This window comes from Crotalus tigris, unplaced genomic scaffold (assembly GCF_016545835.1).
Source record: "Crotalus tigris isolate CLP2741 ecotype Arizona unplaced genomic scaffold, ASM1654583v1 scf7180000017631.5181431, whole genome shotgun sequence".
NCBI classification, from domain to species: domain Eukaryota; kingdom Metazoa; phylum Chordata; class Lepidosauria; order Squamata; family Viperidae; genus Crotalus; species Crotalus tigris.
In genome coordinates, this window is record NW_024096525.1 from 4,374,033 (window position 1) to 4,396,452 (window position 22,420).

At 43.3% G+C, this 22,420-nt stretch overlaps 1 protein-coding gene across 4 annotated transcripts in view; it reads right to left on the reverse strand.

The window, feature by feature from the left end:
* Positions 1–1,664: 1,664 nt before the first annotated feature.
* The window catches only part of IGSF9B (immunoglobulin superfamily member 9B), a 76,780-nt gene continuing 56,024 nt past the window's right edge, over positions 1,665–22,420 (reverse strand). For 2 of the 4 annotated variants that reach the window (XM_039334548.1, XM_039334547.1), the window contains exons 15-20: positions 21,339–21,423; positions 20,250–20,411; positions 19,447–19,492; positions 16,634–18,265; positions 3,523–3,629; positions 1,665–2,632 (exon numbers count right to left, since the gene is read on the reverse strand). In XM_039334548.1, the coding sequence (XP_039190482.1) occupies positions 2,409–2,632; positions 3,523–3,629; positions 16,634–18,265; positions 19,447–19,492; positions 20,250–20,411; positions 21,339–21,423 (2,256 nt within the window). In that variant the 3' untranslated portion in view covers positions 1,665–2,408. Of the gene's footprint in view, positions 2,633–3,522; positions 3,630–14,145; positions 14,192–16,633; positions 18,266–19,446; positions 19,493–20,249; positions 20,412–21,338; positions 21,424–22,420 lie in introns of those variants that run through there. The other 2 variants (XM_039334549.1, XM_039334550.1) reach the window with 2 other exon arrangements.

A 22,420-nucleotide genomic window follows, 5' to 3' on the forward strand; every position in this document is an offset into this window, starting at 1 on the left:
CTTGAAAAGCTAAGCAGGATCAGACCTAATTGATATTAGGACATCCCAAGGTAGTGGGCTAGAGTGGGAATTAAAAATCCTAGAAAGCAACACAAAATCCTTTCTGTATTGCTGTCAAAAAAACTAGAGGGACATGCCTAGGCTAAAACGTGAGACCTCTTCTTGAAGGAAACATCTCCATTATTTACTCCAAGCTGCCCAATAAGCAAATCTAAATATTACATACAAGGAGCACTTCAAAATAAATTTAACTAAAAAGCTAGGTTAGGTATGTTCAAAACTATAGAAAGAACCTATGCACTCTTATATTCTATTTATAGAGTCATCTTGTTCGATGGGTCCAAGCAAAATATGTAATCTGTAAAACCAAGCACAGTCTCCTTGCCCCTTGCGCTGGGTTTATCATGGTTAAAAAGCGATACAGGGAGTTCACTTATTTCTGGGGTTCATTATGTTGCTGCTGACAGTCTTCAAAGAAATTGACAGTGATATCCCTAATCCTCCTCACCATCCATCACCTGATTCTCTGAACAATGCTATCTGATAAACCCAACTAAGCTAGTTTGGCATTGATATATAGAGAAACAGCCTGTTTGCCAAATTCAATTTTTCACCATAGTACTCTAAATATTTACTTCTAGAATAACATTAATAATGGGAAGCATAAGGGCCAGCATTAAGACCAAGATGAGGAAGGAGAGACACAAAATCAGAATCAGAAGAAAGAGGCATAGAAAGACAGAGAGAATTTGGTTTCACTAGCTGCTACTTGAAATAATTTCTGTATTCAGCCATGGAAGATTAGATTATTTTCTAAACTCTCTTTTCTGCTGTGTTTCTGCTACTTTTTTTTTTTTCATTTTGTCCAAGTCTATACTCAAGGCAAGTCATCTGGTAGCATCTGAAGGCTACAGAATGAATTGTATTTCTTTAGACTGCAAATGGGAATCCTTTCAATTCTTTATTTAAAGCAGAAATCCTTAGTTTTTTTAAAGTCGTTCTAACTTTCCTCTGCACTGAGCTCATTCTGTGCAGACAATGTACTTTGTCCAGAAAGATTTCCAAATATTGTCCTCTAATCTTATAAGTCCTCTCTGCTAACTTGGGCTCAGCCACCTCATTCTGTTGTTCTTGCAGATGAACACACTGCATGTATTTTATTATGTGGTCAGGGGAAAAAAACAAGACTGAAATGGGATAAATCCTTGCTTAAACATAGGCAAATGAGTTTTTAAAACCCCTTATTTCAGAGAAGCTAACGCAATGAAGCTTTATAGTGAAAAGACTAGCCTTTAAAAAAAAAAAAAGGTGTACTGCAGTATAGATATAAGCATAGCAAAATTAGCATCTTAAGAGAAGCCCATCTAAACCTAAAATTTGCCAGAAAGTACAATTTGGGCTGTAAATTTCCCTGGCCATTTAAACCAACCAACCAACAAACAAACAAATTGCCATTTTCTTAACTAGTCTGATAAAAAGTCCTACAGATTTTGTTTTTCTCCAGTGTAAATTAAGACAGTTTCCATAGACGATTGAACTGTGCAAAGGACAATGCAGACTCTAATCCTAGGTCTTCATCCAACAGAAGTCAACTATACGTTGTATTTTCACCCAGAATATTCAGACATCGAAGAGGTATGACAGTTGAAACAAGCAAAAGATTATTTTTTTTTCCTCTCTTGGTGTGTTTGAATAATTTCTAATAACACACTAGTAACAGGTCCTAACGGTCATAAACCTCAGCTCAAAATCTCGTTAGTTTTGCTGCATCCAATAATATGCCAACCGACTCTGTCAACTAATACCATGTTTCCTTCCTCTAGTGAATTCTAAATAAACACTACATACAGTAAATGCACACACCGTCTCTTGCTTCTATGGTTTCTTTTTCATATATACGAATACAGAAATATCTCATATATATGAATAAATAATATTGGGAGAACCAGGTTTGTACAATTAAATCAATCGTATTCCCCTTCCAAAAAGTATACAAGCAGAAGCTACAGTTCTTGCCCGGTTCTTAATTGCCCATCTCTGCAAAAGGTGCAGAGAAAGCTTGAAAAAAAGGATGAGGAGGGTTAAATTGAGATATTTGCTTTTCGCCATTCCCACCGGTTTATTCTAAGATATCTCCTCTCCCTGTGGATTACATTATAGTAGAAGACTATGTGGGAGATGTAACTCGCTCCTCACTATGGTCAAGGACTTCACCCTGGATTTTGTCTTTTCACAGATCACACCAGAGTCACAGGTATCATGTGCTCATCACTCCCGTGTCACCGATCAGAGCTTGGATCCTGAAAGTCTAAGACACACCAACCTGTGCTTCAATTTCTCCTCGTTCCCCGCATTTGAAATCTAATCTTTTCTCCTCCTTATTTCCCTCTTCCCTGGCTGGTGCTACTCTAAAGTAAGGTTGCGTGCCCACTGGAATCATCATGATCTACGTTGTTCAGAATAGCTGTCTGGTCTTCAGGAACCTGACGGTGACAGAGATCATCCTTCAGAGCGGAGAGGCGGGCAAAGGGATCCTGGCGAGAGTGTCTCTTCTTCTTACGTAGACAGACAGCTTCGTCAGGCCACAATACCTGAGAGTTAGGATGAGGTTGAACCTGGGAGGCAGAACCATCTGCAGGAGAAAGCAAAGAGGAAGAAGGAGTTGGTTAATCTCTGGTACCGGTCTTACGAGAGGACATTAACTCTTTGCTGTTCTCTCTTTAAGCCAACAAAAAGCAGGCTGGCCTCACTGTAAATCAACACACACACACACACACACACACACACACAACCTAAGATATCACCAAGCTGCAGGTATGAGAAGCTTGAGCTGTAGGAATGTCAGCAAGGAAGGCACGGAGATGGTCTTGGTGAAGATGAAGATGATTTTCACTCATACCAACATGGTGGTGGGGAAAAAAACCCAGCTCTAACGATTGCAGCAAGATGGATAAGCCTTAAAAGACATCATCAAGTAACAAAACAAATAATAATTTAAAAGAGGAGGAACCAGGAAAAGTTATTGAGGAGCAGGGGTCAAAGGGAGGATGGACTATGAGAAGTTTGCATGAGACCCTCCCTCCCCCGGGAAATACTGGCTGTAGGGACTGAGGTTAGGAGAACTAGAAGCTAGTTTTGGTCTAAGGCAGTTTTCTCCAGCCAACCATCACTGGACAGATGGAACACCTCATCAAATACTACAGCCAAGATGGCCATTGCTAAGAAATCTGGGATCTGAAGTCTACACATCTACAAGGCACCCGGGATGCAGAAGGGTAGCCAAAGGAATGAGGCAAAACTCAAGGAGATGTTTCAGTTCTGAAGGACCAAGCTTAGAGGGTCACCCAACAATCTCTATTATGGGTTGCCCCCAAAACCACGTAGCTACGTTCAGGCCCATAGAGAGAGAGAGAGAGAGAAGCAATTCCCATTACAAGTCATTGACTTCAATGAGCATTGTGCCAGGTGGGGGAGGGGCAGCGGGAGAGGCAGGGGAGCGAATCTGGTGTTCCTCGCACTCACTGCTTTGTTTTTTGGATTTCGACTTTTTTGGCTTCTTAATCCGTTGGTATTTCAGAGCTTCGAGCCTCTCAGGTGCGGCCGCGTTCCGGGTTGGTGATGGACGTCTTCTAGAAAGACAAAGCAGAAAGCGCCATCAGTGGCCCCCTGCCCTATTCTCTCTCGAGGGAGGGTCTCTCTGCTGGCAAAGAGGGCAGGTCAACCTCCACCTGGTCTGCCACGGGGAAGGAAAAGATGGTGACAATCAAAGCAGGGTGGATGCCAAATCCACCCTATCAGCTTCTCTGCCGGAGGTGAACGTAGCATCTTACCTCCTTGGGTATTTTTTTTTATTTTTCCTCCCCACCCCCATCCCTGCGTTCCAAGATAACCCCATCCAACGCAGCCCTTCCTTTAGCTGGAAAACTTCATTTTCCTGTTCTCGTGATCAGAACTACTTGGATCAAACCAGGCAAAGGCTATAGAAAGGACACTAGGCCTATTGTTCGTGGGAAAAGAGTCAGCCTCATGAAAGTGGCTGAACTGTGGTTAAAACAAAAGGAAGGAAACAAAGCCCAATTAAGGCTGAGGGTCTGGGCCTGAACCATCTGCAGTGTTAAACAGAGGAAGAAGAAGAAAAGGAAGAAGGGTTAAAGTGGCAGTTTCTAGGATGGTTCAAGGCACTTTTTGTTTTTACTAGTTGCAAGAGTGAACATCTTTCGGAAAAGTCCATGCGAGTGTTGGAAGAGATTTTTAGACGTCTACCAAGAACAGATGCATTCACAATAACACATCCTTTAAAAGAGGGGAGAAGAGGAGGTTCTGTTGAGAGGAGACCCTTAAGGTTGCCAATATATATTCGTGTCCTTTATGCATTTGCAATGATTAGCCATGCTCATTACATACATCACAGTACACAGTTCAAAGAAAGCTCTTACAAGTTGCCTTCAGAGATTAGATTGCAAAGAGCAGATCCTACAGACAAGGATAGTTTATGCAATAAAGTATGCATACAAACAACTGCATTTTCACACTTCAGTCTCTTTATGGGCAACCACAACTTAAGGTGCAGCTGATGGGTCTGCCATAGGCAACACTACTGGATCAATATAGCTACAACACGTGTTATCTAGAAACTGCAGCACTAGCCCAGTCCATCTGCAACTGTAGAACTCAACTAGCTATCTTCTGCATTACAAACAAGATTTATGGTTTTTTGGTTTCTCAACACACCTATATACAATCTATTATTTACACTCAGGGTGTAGGCCCATGTTCTTCTGCCACAGTGTGGCTGCTATTTACCCAGCCCTTTAGGCCAGGATTTGATGAGTTGAAAAAAAAAATGGAAAAGATTGGTCCGAAACCAAGAATCACTCTAACAATTGCGGTTTGTGGTAATTCTTCCAAGCTGAGTTCTTTATTGTTTCACATCTATATACAAAAATCTTGCTGAACTGAGGACTCTACTACTATCTACATATACTATGGGAATGATTACAGAGTGGCTGTCTCTTCACCCTCTTTTTCTCATACTAATATTTGAGCTAGTTATCTCTTACTCCTCTGAAATACACCCTTTTCCTCCTCTTAGGGGTCCTCCTCCTCAGCATATTCCATCACAAAGATGAAATAAATGTTCTTCCAATTACAATAGTATCCCAGTTAGTCAAAGAAAAAAATTATCCAATACATCTTCCCTAACATCCTCGCACTGGTTTATGAAAAGAGGATAGATCTTATGTATAAAAGTGTGGATGTGGTATAGCCACATTTTCAGGCAATGGATTTTTAAATTTTAAATCTCTGAGATTTCCTGGTGGATGGTTGATGTCCAAAAACATCAGAGGAGAACATATGATTTTCCATCTTCAAAAAGGGAAGAATGAGAAGGTAGGAAATTGTAGACCTGTTATCTTAATGTCTATTTTGGGCAAGGTCCTTGATCAGATTATAAGCAGTAAGTACAGTGGTACCTCAGAACTCAACTTTAATTGATTCCGGGAGGTATGATGAGTATCAAAAACGATGAGTATCAAACAAATTTTCCCCACAAGGAATAATCTAGTGAATCACAAGGCAGCCAACACTGGCAAATTCTAGCTTGTGCGTTGAGTACCAAACAAACTTTAAGTCAAAATGCATTGAATACCAAATTCAATGAGTTTCAAAGAAGTTGCATGCTAAGGTACCACTGTACTGAGCTTGAGTAGGCATGCTGCAATTAACAGAACACTTGTTCATTAATTGTCCAAACAAATCTTCTAATTGTCTCAACTAAGTTTCTTTCCTCCTACGACTAATTTAGTAATTTAGTAGATTAGGGGAATGCCATTGACTCAACATAACTGGGCCTCAACAGAATGCCTCATGATTTTTTTTAAAAAAAATGATAAAATATATGCTAAGTGATACTACTATTAGATGGACTCACAGTTGGCTGAATGGCTACCCTCAAAAACTGCTCAGTTGTGGCTACAGATCAGCTTACAGCAGAGATGTGCAACCTTGGCAGCTTTAAGGCTTGTGGACTTTAATTTCCCCAGAATACCTAGCTGGGGAATTCTGGGAGTTGAAGTCCATAGGTCTTAAATTTGCCAAGATTGGACACCCCGGCTTACAATAAAATATCAAATGAAATGCCAGAGGAATCTGTCCTTGGCCCCTTTGCTGTCCAATATTTTTATCAATGGCTAGAATGAATGAGGAAGTTAGAAGTTTTTAAGAAGTTAGGAAATTCTTAAGAAGTTTGCAAATGAGACAAAGCTATTCTGCATGAAAACCAGAAGATTCAAAAAGATCCAGATAGGCTTGAGCAACAGACTGAAATGAATAGGATGGGAGACAAGTAAAATTCTGCATTTAGGTTGAAAAAAAAAATCTGAGCTAATTAAATGTAATTCTACATCAAGATCAACAAAGAGAGAGATTAGTAACTGACATTTTCTCAGAGATGACATAAGATAACCAGCTATCAAGAGGGAGATGAGAGCAGAAAAGAGACTTAATTCAATTTTGTAGCTCTCCTGATTCTACAAAGATGCCTGAAAAATTAAAAAATGTCTTCCTGTTGGCTGTGAAACAATCAATCAAATAATCAAGAAAACTGCCTTTGCCCAGTAGATGATAAAAGGAACTGAAAGCTCATGTATTAGCTGCCCTTTCTTAACATCAGATAATAAAAGTCAACCACAAATTAAAAACAGTTCCTAAGAAGGCTTCAGAAAGGTGCTACTCTTTTCAGATTTGAATGAGTACTCAAAATAAAGGGAATTAACTGTGCCTATCAGATATCTCTTTTGCACAGGACACCATGTCTGATCAAAAGGAATCACAGACTTAAAATCTATCTTCCAGTGAAAATTCAAATACTGAGTTTTGCAATAAATTCAGTCTATTGCTCTATAGTTCCCAAACAAAATAAAATCATGGGACAGAATTTGGTCAACACGATATAAAAAAGACCTTGAGACTCTAGAAAGAATGAAGAGAAGAGCAACAAAGATGATTAGGGGACTGGAGGCTAAAACATACAAAGAATGCTTGCAGGAATTGGGTATGTCTAGTTTAATGAAGAGAAGAACTGGGGTGACATGATAGCAGTCTTCCAATCTCTGAAGTGTTGCCCCAAAGAAGAGGCAGTCAAGCTATTCTCCAAAGCACCTGAAGGCAGGACAAGAAGCAACAGATGGAAACTAATCAAGGAGAGAAGCAACCCAGAACTAAGAAGAAATTTCCTAAACAGAGATCAATTAACCAATGGAACGACCTGACTAGTTGTGAATGCTCCAACACTGGAGGTTTTTAAGAAGAGATTGGACAACCATTTGTTTGAAATGGTATAGGGTTTCCTGCCTGAGCAGGGATTGGACTAGATGACCTCCAAAGTTCCTTTCAACTCTGTTATTCTGTTAACTATATTCTGTTAACTATATAAAAAACATCTCAGAATAAAGACAGTGAACCTTCCATTTAACAGATCTCTGTGAGTGGACCTCATATGCAATGAATGAACCCCCGTATTATGCGTACACACAGCACATAAAACACATGAGTAAAATCCTATTTGGAGGGGAAAAAAGATTTAGTTTTAAAGCAACCCTCCCTTCATTAATAGTTAATTGATTAGTCTATGCCTTGGACCAGGGAATGTGAAGGTTTTTTAATCATTTCAATTTGCACTGTTGCTTCTCTGGAAAAAAAAAAGAAGAAAGAAACTGCATATCCTGCAGATAAGTAAATTATTTTTTCAGGAGGACGACTTCCAAACTGATAAATCATACTTAACAAAGGGCAAGATTTTCTTACCCAATTCACAATTGGTTGGCTATTGTGTAATAGCGACTATAAATTTTGTTTGTACTTGCTTTCTGAAATACATATCAAAAACATATATATCTCCAAGAAAATTTCCTGAGCAATGAAAATATAAAAGGACAGTGTTGCATCATATCAAAACAGTAAAACCAACACAAATAAAAACATCATTGGAAATGTATAGCCAATGTAAACAATAGATTATTGTTTGTCATTCTTTTCCCTTTGCAATAGTTGTGGGTTTCCGGTGACTACATTGTGAATTTCTTTGATATTGCTTCTCTTTCTCTGCTACTGCAGATTTAATCTTAAAAATCTTTCCTTATTTCCTGCACGGTTCCCACCAAGTTCCTGTTTAGAACCCTTTTATTATGCTGAGTGACACCTCTGGAAAAAAAAAATATTGTTTCTCCCGATAATAAGGGATGACAAAGGAAACTAGGCCCATCATAAAACACGTTTGCATTTACATCACAAATATTTGTCTTCCCCTTTGTTAGAATCACAACACTTCAATTACACAAAGGTCTTTGTATGTTCTAACCTCACTGGTTCTGTCTTTGAGCCTCAAGTCTTCCTGAGAGGAAACAAAGGAATCACAATGTTTAAACACTCTCAAAAATCCCTACCATGTACAAACTATCCACTGAAATTAAACAAGTTTGTTAAGAGAGGAAGAGGGGGAAAAAGGGAAGCTGCATTGTTGTTGTTGTTAATTGCGAAGTCGTGCCCGACTCATCACGACCCCATGGACAACGTTCCTCCAGGTCTTCCTGTCCTCTACCATCTTCTGGAGTCCATTTAAGTTCACACCTACTGCTTCAGTGACTCCATCCAGCCATCTCATTCTCTGTCGTCCCCTTCTTCTATTGCCCTCAATCTTTCCCAGCATTAGGCCCTTCTCCAGTGAGTCCTTCCTTCTCATTAGGTGGCCAAAGTATTTGAGTTTCAACTTCAGGATCTGGCCTTCTAAAGAGCAGTCGGGGTTGATCTCTTCTAGGACTGACCGGTTTGAACGCCTTGCAGTCCAAGGGACTCGCAGGAGTCTTCTCCAGCACCATAGTTCAAAGGCCTCCATTCTTTGGCGCTCAGCCTTTCTTATGGTCCAACTTTCACAGCCATACATTGCAACTGGGAAAACCATGGTCTGGACTATATGCACTTTTGTTGGCAGGGTGATGTCTCTGCTATTTAGTATGCTGTCTAGATGTGCCATAGCTTTCCTCCCCAGGAGCAAGCGTCTTTTAATTTCTTGGCTGCAGTCCCCATCTGAGGTGATCTTGGAGTCCAGAAAAATAAAATCTGTCACTACCTCCATTTCTTCCCCATTTGCCAGGAATTGAGAGGGCCGGATGCCATGATTTTGGTTTTCTTAATGTTGAGTTTCAAGCCAAAAACAAACTCTGTAGAACGGAATTTCTAATTCCACCATCTTCTATCAAATACTATTGAAAAATCACAAGGGAAGCCTGGAAGTGTCAGTAATTTCTGAGGATTCCTAGCGGTTGAGTTTAAACAGGAAGCTAAACACAGAAACTCTGTTTATAGAATTTAAGGTTCCTGTTTTTTATAAAATTGTACCTGACTAATTTGCCTAGTGTCATATGAGCAGAGAAATGTTACCCACTCACCAGCTGACATGTCTACATCCTAACGTCATTATTTATAGAGATTCTCAATCATAAGGTGACCAACTTTTTTACAATGAAAAGGAGGACACAAATAAATTGAAGAAAAAATATTGTAAATAAAAGAAACATGTTATTCATTGCAACAGTAATACAGACAACTTGCATGTGCAAAATTTGCCAGCCGGGTGTTTTGGTGCACTCAGCAGCAATTCCTACTGGCTTTCGAAAGCCAATAGCAGAAGTAGCACAGCTCATGCAAAAGTTGAAAAAAAAAAATCAAAAAAAAGGTGCCTGAACGCCGTTCTGAGCGTTCTATGAGGGGAAAAAAAAGCCCTGCAGATTAGTCTTCAAATATCGAAAAGGAAGACATGTAGGAGGACACTTTTTGAGGGAGGACAGAACTTACAAAAGGAGGACTGTCCTCCCTAAAGGAGGACGGTTGGTCACCTTATCAATCATCCAGGTCATGGTTATCCCAAAAGTGCTTTTTCCAAAAGGCAACTGGACTTTCTCGGTGTTTTTTCTTGAAAGTGTTTCGCTTCTTACCCAGGAAGCTTGAACTGAAGAAGCTTCTTGGATGAGAAGCAAAACATTTTCAAGGAAAAAGCCAAGAAAGTCCAATTGCCTTTTGGAAAAGCACCTTGGTGGCATGCCATCATTAGCGTTGATTTCTTAGTGGATGATAGCACTGTGGTTGCCAAAAAAAAAAAAAAAAAATTGCAGGAACTACACCACGTATTGTAACATCTTAAAGAATGACCAATTCTTCCCGAGTAACTCTTTGATGGATCTGGCTTTTATTCATCACCTGAGAATTAAAATATGCAATCCAGAATTATCCAGAGTTGGAATTACATTCCTGGCCTGTCACCTTTAGCTAAACTGGCTGGACTTTTAGAAATTATATTTGGAAACATCTGGAAGAATGGTATAGGGCAGGGGTAGCAACCTTGGCTCTTTTATGACTCATGGACTTCAACTCCCAGAATTCCTGAGCCAGCATGGGTGGCTCAGGAATTCTGGGAGTTGAAGTCCATGAGTCATAAAAGAGCCAAGGTTGCCTACCCCTGGTACAGGGTCTGCTGCTTGTGCAGGGATTTGGGCTAGGACCTTTAAAGTCCCTTTCAACTCTCTTATTCTGTTAAAGCTATTTTCTGCTATGTACCCCTCACCCCATTTCTGTGACTCTTCCTTCTGGCACAGGCAGTGGTGGGATTCAGCCAGTTCGCACCACTTCGGCAGAACCGGTAGCTAATTTTTGTTGCCCAGGCCCAGAATGGACTTCTGGATGTGGCATCCACACAGAGAACCGGTTGTTCACATATTTGAATCCCACCACTGGGCACAGGGGTCTTGAACCATGCTGAAATAAAAGATCCTACTCATTTGCAAAAGAGATGACTACTGTAGAAACCCAAGCACTGAACCAGATCTAGTAACAGCATTCCCACTCAAGACTAAGCGTGGTTAGTTCTTCTGAGATGCTGCCTTGTTCAAAAATCCCACTAGTCCGTTAGTCTACGTACGGTGCAGTTTTTGTCCCAACGCCCCCCAAAAAGGAAAAAAAAAACCCCTCCATTATTATGTTAAATCTGTTGCAGGAACCAGCCATTTTATTTATTTGTAGGAACCAGCCATGTATTTTTTTTTTCAAGTCAGAAGAAATTGGAAGGAATGGTGAGAAGTTGCATACTCCTTGACCTCCGAAGAGAGTTCCAGTTGCAGAAGGAAACCAGCGTGGAATTTAACTTCGGAAAGGACGACTTTTCCAATGTGACCACCTCAAATCGGTGAACAGCTTGGAAAATGCGCAGAGACCACCACCACCACCACCACCGTCCCTTAAAAAGGTCTGCCAGCCACTTCAATCGTCAGAAAGCAGCTACACTAGGAGAAGGACGGTTGCATAGCAATGGGCAAGCTGGACTAATGAGAGTTGCTAAAGGAAACAGCAAGGGGGCCTGCCCCACCCCGGACACACACATACACACACACACCACAAAGCGTTTTGCTACTGCCGTGCCAGCTCCACCACAACCAGCACCAGCAATGAGAGAAGGACAAGCTGAGGGAAGAGCAGAGCACCCCTTCCCCAGCTTTGCGGGATCAGCACTACTGGCCTACATGATGGTTTTTTTTTTTCACCATGCTGGCAGAAGAGAGAAATGAAGGAGAGATGGAAGAGAAGAAGGAGAGGAGGAGGGCTCACTGTGGCGTGAGAAAAAAAAGAGAGAGAGAGGAAGGAGAAACAGAACGAGGGCAAAACGTAATAAAGGAAGAGGAATCACAAATCCAAAAGGAAAAAAAAAAGGAAAAGAATTAACGAAGCACTCAGACGAGAGAACTCGCAATTTCTTCAAGCCAGAGCAACTGTGAATGGCATGCAGGGTCCTGACAACAGAGAAAGCCTTTAAAGGGGAAAACTGGTTTCCTTCCCAAAAAAAGAGACAGACAGACAGGGAACCTCATACTCCAAAGAAATACACCGGAGTGACAAGGGTTCAGGGCACATACAAGGTCTTGCCAGCCCCACTGCTCTAAGGCTAGGAGCTGAGGGGCCATCCCAGTTCAGAGACAAATACGCAGGAAGAAAGAGCAGAGGGTGAGATCCAGGGATATCCAACAACTTCCTTTATGGCTTTGGGGTTTTGATCTGGGGGGCAGCAGAGAAACCCAGCATTGGTTTAGTGCATGCTGGCAGCAAAGGGGGGGATTTTGTGGAAATTTGCAAAAGAAGAAAAAAGAAAAAAAACCCATGGAACTGACACCTCCCCCCCAAAAAATTCTGCTTTCTGAGAAGTGCAACGGAAACCTGGAAGAAATGACAACTTTTTTGGCCTTAGGGATGCTGCAGTTTTGGTTTTTGAAAGTGCCTGGGCAGTTTCAGCTGAGTTCCCTGTTAGACTGAGAGGCAGGCAAGTAGTAATTCCAGCATCTTGGTGCCCTGTTCATACAAAATTGGAATATAGATAATCCTCGTTTAGTGACCGTTCACAGGCCGGATAAAAAAGTAACTTGGCGAGCAATCCTTGCCTTTACACAGATCTGTAAAGCTAAAGAAAGCTGAATTAAAGTCGTAAGCACAGCTGGCTTATTGGGAATAGGCAGAACCTATTCAGTACCCTTCTTTCTAGAAAAAGGCTTTAAAAAAAAAATCCTAAAAAGAGATATCCAGAAATCTGCCAGGCAATCTTTCAAAAGCCTGGCCAAATTGCTTTAAATCCCATATGGGGGAAAAATGGATTTGTTTGCGTATCTCTCTGGCACAGGAACTGAAGCTTTGACATACATTGTGTAAACTGTCTCTTGCTTCCTCTTTTATGGCAGCATAAAACAAGGGCTAAGGAAAAGAAGACTAAAAAGATTATTTTACTAGCCTGGTTATAAACCATTCACAATGCCTTCAGCCCCTGGCAACTTTCCAGAGCCCACTCATAAAAGAACAATTTAGCCTGAGGAGGTGGCTCTGTGCTTTAATGGGACCTCTTAAAACAAACCATAATGGATAAAGAAAGAAACACAAACCACTTTAGTCTCTTGTTTAGAAGCACTGATCAATGTTGTAAAATACTCAGGGCATTACTGCTTGCAATATTTCAGTCTTGGGCAGAAGAACTGGGGGATCAGGACTCTTGATCAATAACCTCCATCACTGGAAGTTTTCAAGAAGAGACTGGACAGCCATCTGTTTAGAATGGTATAGGACAGGGGTAGGCAACCTTGGCTCTTTTATGATTGGTGGACTTCAACTCCCAGAGGAAGTTGGGAGTTGAAGTCCACCAGTCATAAAAGAGCCAAGGTTGCCTACCCCTGGTATAGGATCTCCTGCCATAGGCAGGGGGTTGGACTAGAAGACCTCCAAGTCCCTTCCATCTCTGTTATTCTGTGTTCTACCATGAAAGGCTGATGGTTTAGGATTTCATCCAAGACCAGTGGTGGGATTCATCTGGTTCGCACCACTTCAGCAGAACCGTTAGCTACTTTTTTTATTGCCCAGGCCCAGAATGGACTTCCAGAAGCAGCATCCACACAGAGAACCGGTTGGTCACATATTTGAATCCCACCACTGTCCAAGGCCCACTAAGTTTTTAGTGCTTCATGATTGAATGGCTTTCAGTGGCCATTTGGGACGTCTAAACAGGAAAAAAAAAAAAAATAGGGTTGTCTCAAAGATGCTTTTCCAAAACAGACAACAGGACTTTCTTGGGGTTTTTTTTTTTTCCTTGAAAATATTTTGCTTCTCATCCAAGAAGCGTCTTCAGTTCTGACTGAAGTAGGGCCCTGCTTCATCTCTTTGAAAGCCGAAGCAAGAAGCATTGACTTTAATAATCCCTGTGTAGTCCTCGTAGACTCAAGTTTCTATTTAATCCCAAAGTAAAGTTCATAAGTGGTCATCCCTGCTCTACTAATTGGCTTGAACCAAAGGGGGGGAGGGAGGGGAGAAGGAGGGGGGAGGAGGGACATCCTGTAGCAGAAGAAAAACCCCAAAGCCACAAAGGTTTCTGTGTGCAATAGTTTGTCCTAGTTTTTGCAATTCCTTATTCCCCTTTAAAGGAAAAGAAAAGGGTTTAAAAACAATAAGTAAAAACCAAATAAATGTTATTGGGGAGAAGCCCCTCTCACGTCCCCTCCCGGACCCCTCACCCCAACCGAATCCCCAAACCCCAGCACCATCCTTCCAGACATTGATCACCCTTACCTATTGAGCTGAGGAGTGGCTTGTCTCGACAACACTGCCCAGATAGCTGAGATTAATCAAAAACAAAGCAGTTATCAACATCCGCAGGGAGCCAAACTCCACAAGACATCAGCAAGTCAAAAGGGGAGGGGAAAAATCAAAGGAAAAGCGAGGGAGGAAAGAAACCAAGAGACAAACAAACAAACAAACAAACAAACATTGCTGGAGAAAGTAAGGGGGGAAAGAAAGGAGAGCTAAAAGTGTAGAGCGCTTCATCATCAATGCAACAGGGGATCTAGAGCGAAGGACTTCTCAATGCTATGGACTGGCTCACTCACTGCCAGGTTCTTCAGGCCTTCTTCCCAAAGGATCCGGGGAATTGTAGTTCCATCAGGAGAAAAATGGCTGACATCATTAAAGAGGATCTGAGGCCATCACTGCAGATGGTAAATTGCCCTCCACCCTCTAAGGAAAGCCCATATAGTTTTATTTGTGAAGCCACCAGAGTGGAGTCCCTGTCTAGTTCAGGGCTTCCAAAAATCTAACTATAATTCCCATGATTCTCTGGGGGAAGCCATCATCACTAAAGGGACCTGAAAGCAAATATAACGTTCATGGCATAGACAAGAGCCAAGGAAACGCTATGTCCTCCAGATATAATTGGACAATATTTCCCATTGTTCCTGATCACTGAGACTGGGGCTAATAGGAGGCCAAAAATCAGCAAGATCTAGATTAGGGGTCTTCAAACTTGGCCCTTTTATGATTTGTGGACTTCAATTTCAACAATTCTGGGAGTTGAAGTCCACAAATCATAAAAGGGCCAAGTTTGAAGACCTCTGATGCAGAAGGCCCTGTATTCCCCATCCTTGCACTAGAGAAGCCTTCCCCACCTGGGGTGCTGATGGGTGGACTTCAGCCTCCAGAAGCTCTTCAGCTAAGATGGCTTTGCTGAGAATCTTAGAATTCATCAATCTGGAGCTAGACAGCATCAGAAAGTGACATTTTCCTGGTAAAGGGCTTTGGTGTGACCATGGATCCATGAGAAGGTCCATGAGGTCCATCATTCCCAATCAGAGAGGTGGCGTTCACTGCTTTTTCTCTGGTTGCTTTCAAAAGCCAAGAGGCTGCCCTGTCCTTTTTGTGTGCGTACGTCTCTCTTCTCCTATAGTCCTGAAAGCAACATCCCATAATTGTGCTGATTGCGTTCATTAATGAATTGGGAGCTTCCAGGCACCGGATCGTATAAATGAAATGGACAAACAGGAAGCGTTGCAAGGAGAATGAAAGTCAGCCACCCCTGCTGCGCTCATCACATTGCAGCTTCTGCTCCTGCCAACTGAGCAGTGGCAAATCCATGCTTGTTCCCATCACAAGCAGACCACACCTCCCATCCTTTACTTCTCTTTCTCCTGCCCCCTCCCCATCCAGATGGCACAATGCCCCCCACTCGTTTCCAGAAGTCCCCGGGATCAAAAGGGGAACGCAGGGGGGATACAACTCCACTACATCAAGAATCCAAACAAAAAGCTGCATCAGCAAAGACAACCAACATGGGAAGCACTGCCATCAGAAAGAGGAGCAGAGGAGAGAAAGAAGAGACAGAAAGAAAGAACACTTTGCCTGGTGCAACGCTGGTACCTGAGAAACCAGCTGCTGGAGAGAAGACCAATTCCAGTCTCCTTTCGTGGTCAGAATCCAAGAATGTTGACTTCACTGTGTTTGGGTTGGGTTGGGTTGGGTTGGGTTGGGGTTCTAAGTTGGCGTAGGGGTTTAGGGTTCCCCTTCTCCTGGCAGTTTGTTCAGGGGCTAAAGCCCTGGGTGCCTGCTTGGACAAAAGCTGGGTCAAAGTTTGCAGCACCCCTTTTGGAGATGAGGAAAGCAATGTGGCTTGGGTAAACCTAGTTGGAATCGTGGAAGACGATCAGTCCTATCGGGAGGGGGAAAGGATGTGAAGAAGGCAAAAGCTAGGTTTTAATGTTCCAGGAAAGTCAACAACCAGGAATGAGGAAAAGAAAATGTCAGTAATTTCCAGAGTTCATTCACCCCGGTCCCCACAAAACCCCAACCGTTCTCTCTCCAAAGACTCCTGAATCTTAAATGTTATTAACTTCGTTCATCTGAGGCGTCAGTCCCCAAGCCAGAAGCAAGCTTTGAATGAGATTCCCAATGAAACGATGGAGGGTGGAAAGAAGTGGGAGTTTCTGGTAACAAACAATGCAAAACCACAACTAACTCAAAGGTGCAGCATTCCACCAATCTAACCTGATGAGCTGAGCAATGACAGGCACCGGTATTGCCCCAACAGTGCAAAGTGGACTTTGGGAACTAGTCATTGCCAAAAAAAAAAAGATGCTGCAGGGTGTCTAGATCAACTCTAAGGACTCCATTGATGGTGTTTGGGGAAGGACTTTTAGGGAAGGGGTGGGAGCAGGTGAGGTGGGAGGGAAAGAAGGGCTAGGTAAAAAAGGAAGGCAAGCAAATTCCACTTGCGCGTGCACACCCTTACCCTGAACTGGTTGTTGGTGTCAGCTCTGGCCTATGGGTTTCCTCCCCAGTCCTCCTTGGCGAGGAGATCGGTCCAAAGACATCCATGGATTCCATGGGCATGGAGGGGCAATGAGAGGGGGGAAAGCTGGTGGCCAAAGAGGTGAAGGCCATCGTTGGTCGGAAGCTGGGGCTCCCTCCACGACTGCTCTGAGCGGGAGAACCGGTGGAGGGCGTTGACTTGCGTGAGAAGCTGACTGCTGCTGGGGGCTGCAAGGTGATCTCTGATATTTCTGCCTGCTGGATGAGGCCGGGTCGTGGTCTGGCACGGGCCGTCAGCTCTGGTGAGCTGGTGCGGGAACTGAGGGGGCTTTGAGTCAGGGGTGATAGCCTTGATGGTTGCAATACCACCTGATGTAAACTAGGTTCCACCCTCCTGGCTTGCCGAGGGCTTGGCCGAGGTCTCGGTTGTGGGTCGTACCACCTTGTGTCTAGGCCAAATGTGCTTGTGCTGCTGTGGCTGACTGGCTCGGACGGCCCATGGTAAGGCAACACCGGTATTCCCATGCCTTGACTGGTATGTCTTAGCTGCCCTTGGCTCACCATTGGTTGCATAGGTTTGTCCTGCCATTTGGGTGCGGTGGCGGTGGTGGGCATCATAGAAGGTTGGCTCCTGATGGGTGACTTGCCAGCCCAACTCTTGGGTGCCTCCAGAGCCAGAATGCCAGGATAGGATGCAGGAACCTGGAGGGAGGAAGGCGGAGGTCCCCTTGGAAGACTGGCCTGGGGCTGCATGCTCTCGGACATTTCACACGGATGGAGCTGGTGAGGAAAGAGGATGGGCGAGGACTCCAGGCCGCTGAAAGGGAACTCAGCCCTGCCCCATGGTTCAGGGGACCGGCCTCCCGTTGGAGTCTGAGTCAGGGGCAGTGTGCTGTTGGAAGCATTTTCTCCATTCTCTTCAGGGATGGTGGGGTGGCCAAAAGGTCCTTCTGGATGCAGGGGAGGGGAAGACATGACAGAGCTGAGAGGGCTCACCTCTGGCATGTAGAATGGTGGAGGGTCCATCTCTCCGGGGCTGCTGCTGCTGAGGTAACCGTAATATAGGCCATGGTGGAATGGCCGGGGGCCTGGGGGCCGGGCCTGACCAGTGGCTTGGAGGGCTCCTGTTCCCTCTAGACCCCGATGGAATCTGGGACTATATGCTGGTGGCTGCAGATAAGACTCCTGGCTGGAAGAAAGAGGTGTCAACTGGGACTTGAGGGCCACAACGGACGGAGGCATCACAAGGTCATCGTTTTCTTCATCAGATTGGCGGAACTCAGGGTACATGTCTGTTTCCTCAACAAAAGGGAAGCCTTCGATCCGACGGGACTTGAGCGAGGGTTCCATCTCTGAAGGATCCATGACGAAGCGGCCGTCTGGCCCACGACTGATGAGCTCAATGGGAGTGGTGGCCTCAGCTTCTGCTTCCGCTTTGGAAACACTGTACTTCTTGCTGCTGATAGCCCGTTTGGTCCTCTTGTAAAGAGACAGTTCCTTCTCTTTGCTAGGGCTGAGCATACGCTTGCCAGATGGACCTTGGTCGTCAGACGACTCGGAAGGGGGCCGTAGAGTACGGATGCTCTCAGGGCTCACCTTGCCAGAAGACAGCCTAGGAAGGAGGAACAAAAGAAAAAGGGGAAAGCTCCTGGAGGAGTTACAGCACCACCTGAAAAACATCTCAAGAAATCTTAGGACATGAGAATAGGACTTAGGGCTGTAGAAATGATTCAGAGAGGCGCTCCAAGCAAAGATTTGTATCAAGGTTATATATATATATATATAGAAGAGCCAAGGTGGCGCAGCAGTTAGGGTGCAATACTGCAGGCCACTTTAGCTGACTGTATTCAGCAGGTCAGCGGTTCAAATCTCACCAGCTCAAGGTTGACTCAGCCTTCCATCCTTCCGGGGTAGGTAAAATGAGGACCCAGATTGTTGGGGGCAATGTAAATATATATATACATTGCTTACTGGTGTACACCGCTTAGAGAGTGCTTGCGCTTAAAGCGGTATATAAGTCTCATAAATAAATAAATAAATAAATATATGACTTCAGGACACTGTGCCCCAATCTTCTCAATTTTAAGATGGGTGGACTTCAGCTCCCAGAATTCCACAGCCAGCCTTGTTGGCTGTGGGATTCTGGGTGTTGAAGTCCACCCACCTTAAAGTCGACAAGGTTGGGAAATACTATTTTAGGAGGATTCAAAGCACTGAGACAATAATGTTTTCTCAGAGTTTGACTCAGCACTTTGAGGTGGGCTTTCCCAAGTCATTTGTATATACCTTGAACACAACAATGCACACACGTACAGTTTTTTGAGGGGAACCGATGCTAGCAATTTTCTTCAGCTTTGTTATGGAAGGCAACAAAACCCACAGGTTATTTTTTTCTCCAAGCAGTAATGTACCTGTTAAAATATGCTTCTGAGAGTATTACAAAGTCAAGAAACAAGTGGATATGGAGATGTTTTTCCAAATTTTAACCATGAATGTCAGACTTTGAAGGCAAACTCATTAAAGTACCATGGACTTCAATGATTAGCACAATAACAAGGTCTAACTAAGATCTATTTTCACTTGAAGGTTTTTGCTGCAGTTGGAACCCTGAAATGCTCAACTAAAGCCTGTTTCTTTTAACTCCCCAGGCTTATAGATTCTGCAAGATCTGCATTTTGGACCTCAAGGCATTAGGAGAACATCAAACTGGAGAAGACTGATGTAAACAGTGCCCCTTTTGGGCTAACCATCCAATGGATTGTAGTATCTGTGCTCCCAATGCAATATACTTACGGAGACTCTAGACTCTTCCTGCAGTGGGTTATAGAGAGAGGTGGGTCTGCAAAGCAATAACAAGAAGAAGGTGAGAAACCGACCACTACCAATCCATGAATGAGGAACTATTTTCCTTAAACAGTTAACGCCGATAATAAAGGGTTAAACCACAGTTGATGTTAATGCTCCTTTTCTAAATATTTATTTGCATGATTTAACCAAATATGAGCCTTTTCTGTAGCATGACATTACTTTTCCAGAAACAGGCTTATGTAATTATCTGAAGTTTGAGGATTAGGATTGATTCCAGCCTTAATTTTCACCACTTCCATCTAGGGCAGTGGTTCTCAACCTTTCTAATGCCGTGACCCCATAATACAGTTCCCCATGTTGTGGTGACCCCCAACCACTTATACATCACTGGGTGCCAGAGGCGTGGCCAAAGAAAAGGGGAAAAAATGGCGGACAGCCTTGTTTGGTGACCCCCGTGAAATGGTTGTTCGACCCCAAATGGGGTCCCGACCCACAGGTGGAGAACCACTGATCTTTCTCGGAGGAACCCTATCCAGACTTCACCAGACTAGACTCAAAATCTTTACGGAAGTGGCAGATCTAGGTTCCTTCCTAACAAGGACGAGGACGTAGGAAAACTAGCCAGGTGAAGAGAAATGTAGGCTACAGTCTTCCTCGAAGGGATGATGTCCTCTAGTTCTGCTGGACTACAAACCTCACAATTGCCAGGTAGCCTCTCTCCTTTTCTAAGCCTGCCTACCTTCACCTGGGAAGGATCGCCCAGAAGGATCCAGCAGGAAAGTCCTCACCTTTTTTGCGTTTGAGCTTCCGTTTGCGTTGCTTGTTGACAAAGCAGGCCGCCAACGTGCTGAAAAGAATGGCGGCAGCGAGGAAACAAATTGTAGCCACAATGCCCGCCAACACGGGACGCGCCAATCCTTCATCAGTCAGCTCCGGTTGCGGAAATATGTCTGGGTAGAAAATAAGATAGAAGACGTGAGTAGAATTAAGGCTTGGACACGCCTACAGGGATACCTAACAGCTCTTCTAGATGGGACTGTCTGGGAAATCAAACTCTACAGGAGGGCTAAAACGACTTTTATTGAGATTGGTTTATAATAGGGGTCTTCAAACTTGGCCCTTTTATGACTTGCGGACTTCCACACCCAGAATTCCTCAGCCAGCGTGCCTGGCTGAGGAATTCTGGGAGTGGAAGTCCGCAAGTCATAAAAGGATCAAGTTTGAAGACCCCTGGTTTATAATAACGGAATCTTATAAATTTTATTGTGCTGCCCTTCCCCCTACCCCCGCCCTTTATACTCCAGTGAATGAGGGCTTGTCTATCTGAGCCTTTTCCAAACGTTATCTCTTTTCTTCAGACATAAAACAGGACGTTAATATTTTCGTTAAAATTTTATTGTGACAGGTTTTTTTTCCTAATGATAAACAAGCATCTCAACATCTGGGAATATATTTCAAGTTAGGAAGATGATGATGCTGAGAGAAAATCTCTAGAGCAATGTTTCTTAACCTTGGCCCCTTTAAGAGAGATAGACTTCAACTCTTCAACATTGCTCACTGGGGAATTCTGGGAGTTGAAGTCCACCTCTCTTAAAGTGGCCAAGGTTGAGAAACACTGCTCTAGAGCAGGGGTCTTCAAACTTGGCCCTTTTATGACAGGGCACGCTGGCTGAGGAATTCTGGGAGTTGAAGTCCACAAGTCACAAAAGGGCCAAATTTGAAGACCCCTGTTCTAGACCAAAGAATTTTTTTTAATCTTTAGGGGATCATCACAAAGGACTCCCCCTGTTCCTAGAGCTGACTGAGATGGTCTCAGAACTGGGTTAGGCTCAGGGGCAGAATACCTGCCTGCCAAGGCAGATAAAATCATTGCTTACCTGTGCTGGAGACTCCAGCAATATTGCTGGGTTCGCTAATTAGACCCTGCATGACAGCCAAAATTCGGAACTCGTACCACGTGTCCTACAACATGAAACACACCAGGGTCATTAGTCTTAATAACACTGATGGAAACCAATAAAAAAAATTCTTATAATCAGATTTGAGTTCAGCTACCTGTATTAAGTAGAACTAATTCCTATTCAACTGGCCACTCTTTGAATGTGTTGGCACTACAAAGCCTAAAGTCCCCCAACAGTATGACCCAAAGCAAACCTTTGGAGAATTCCCAGATGGACAGTACAGAGTATTTGTAGCTCAGGATTGAAATGTGGGGTCCTGTGTGCTCTCTGAGCTCATTTGTTTTCTTGCAGTCGGTTCATTACCCAACTAGGTGACATCATCAGGTGCACCTTGTTTTGATAACACCACTGATGATGTCACCTGATTGGGTAATGAAACATCTGCAAGAAAACAACCAAGCTTGGAGACTACCCAGGATACCACAATTCCGGGTTCAAGGAGCAAATAAATGCAACATCCATAGGCTATTCATTTTGTAGCAAAACCAGACAACCCATTTTTCAACACTAGGACATCTGACAATCTGGCAAGCATAACAAAAAGCTTACTATAGTCCAGTTGCACTCCTCTATGCTTCTACATGAAAACAAGTCCTACTAACTTAATAGATTTACTTCTGAACAGGTTGCAGTAAAGGCTTTTCCCTATGGATCCATTCAAGCAGGCATTCATGCGAGTTGATTATTTATGAATTCACATTCTGATTTACTTATAATGGGATTTATACCTTGCCCTTCTGACTTGAAAAGAGTCCCAGGGCAGCTTCTAACATTAAATATACATGATGTACCATCCCCACCATAATCATAAAAGGTAACGGAAAAGGTTCAAGCAGCCCATATCAATTCAACAAAAGGCCAGATCAAATCCAGGTAGAACTAAAAGGACTTAATATCAAGGCCCCCACAAGATTAATTAAAATTTAAAACAAGGGAACAGGAACAATAAAAGAGAAATGAGAGGAGGCTGCTTTGGGTTTTTTTTTCTTACAAATAAC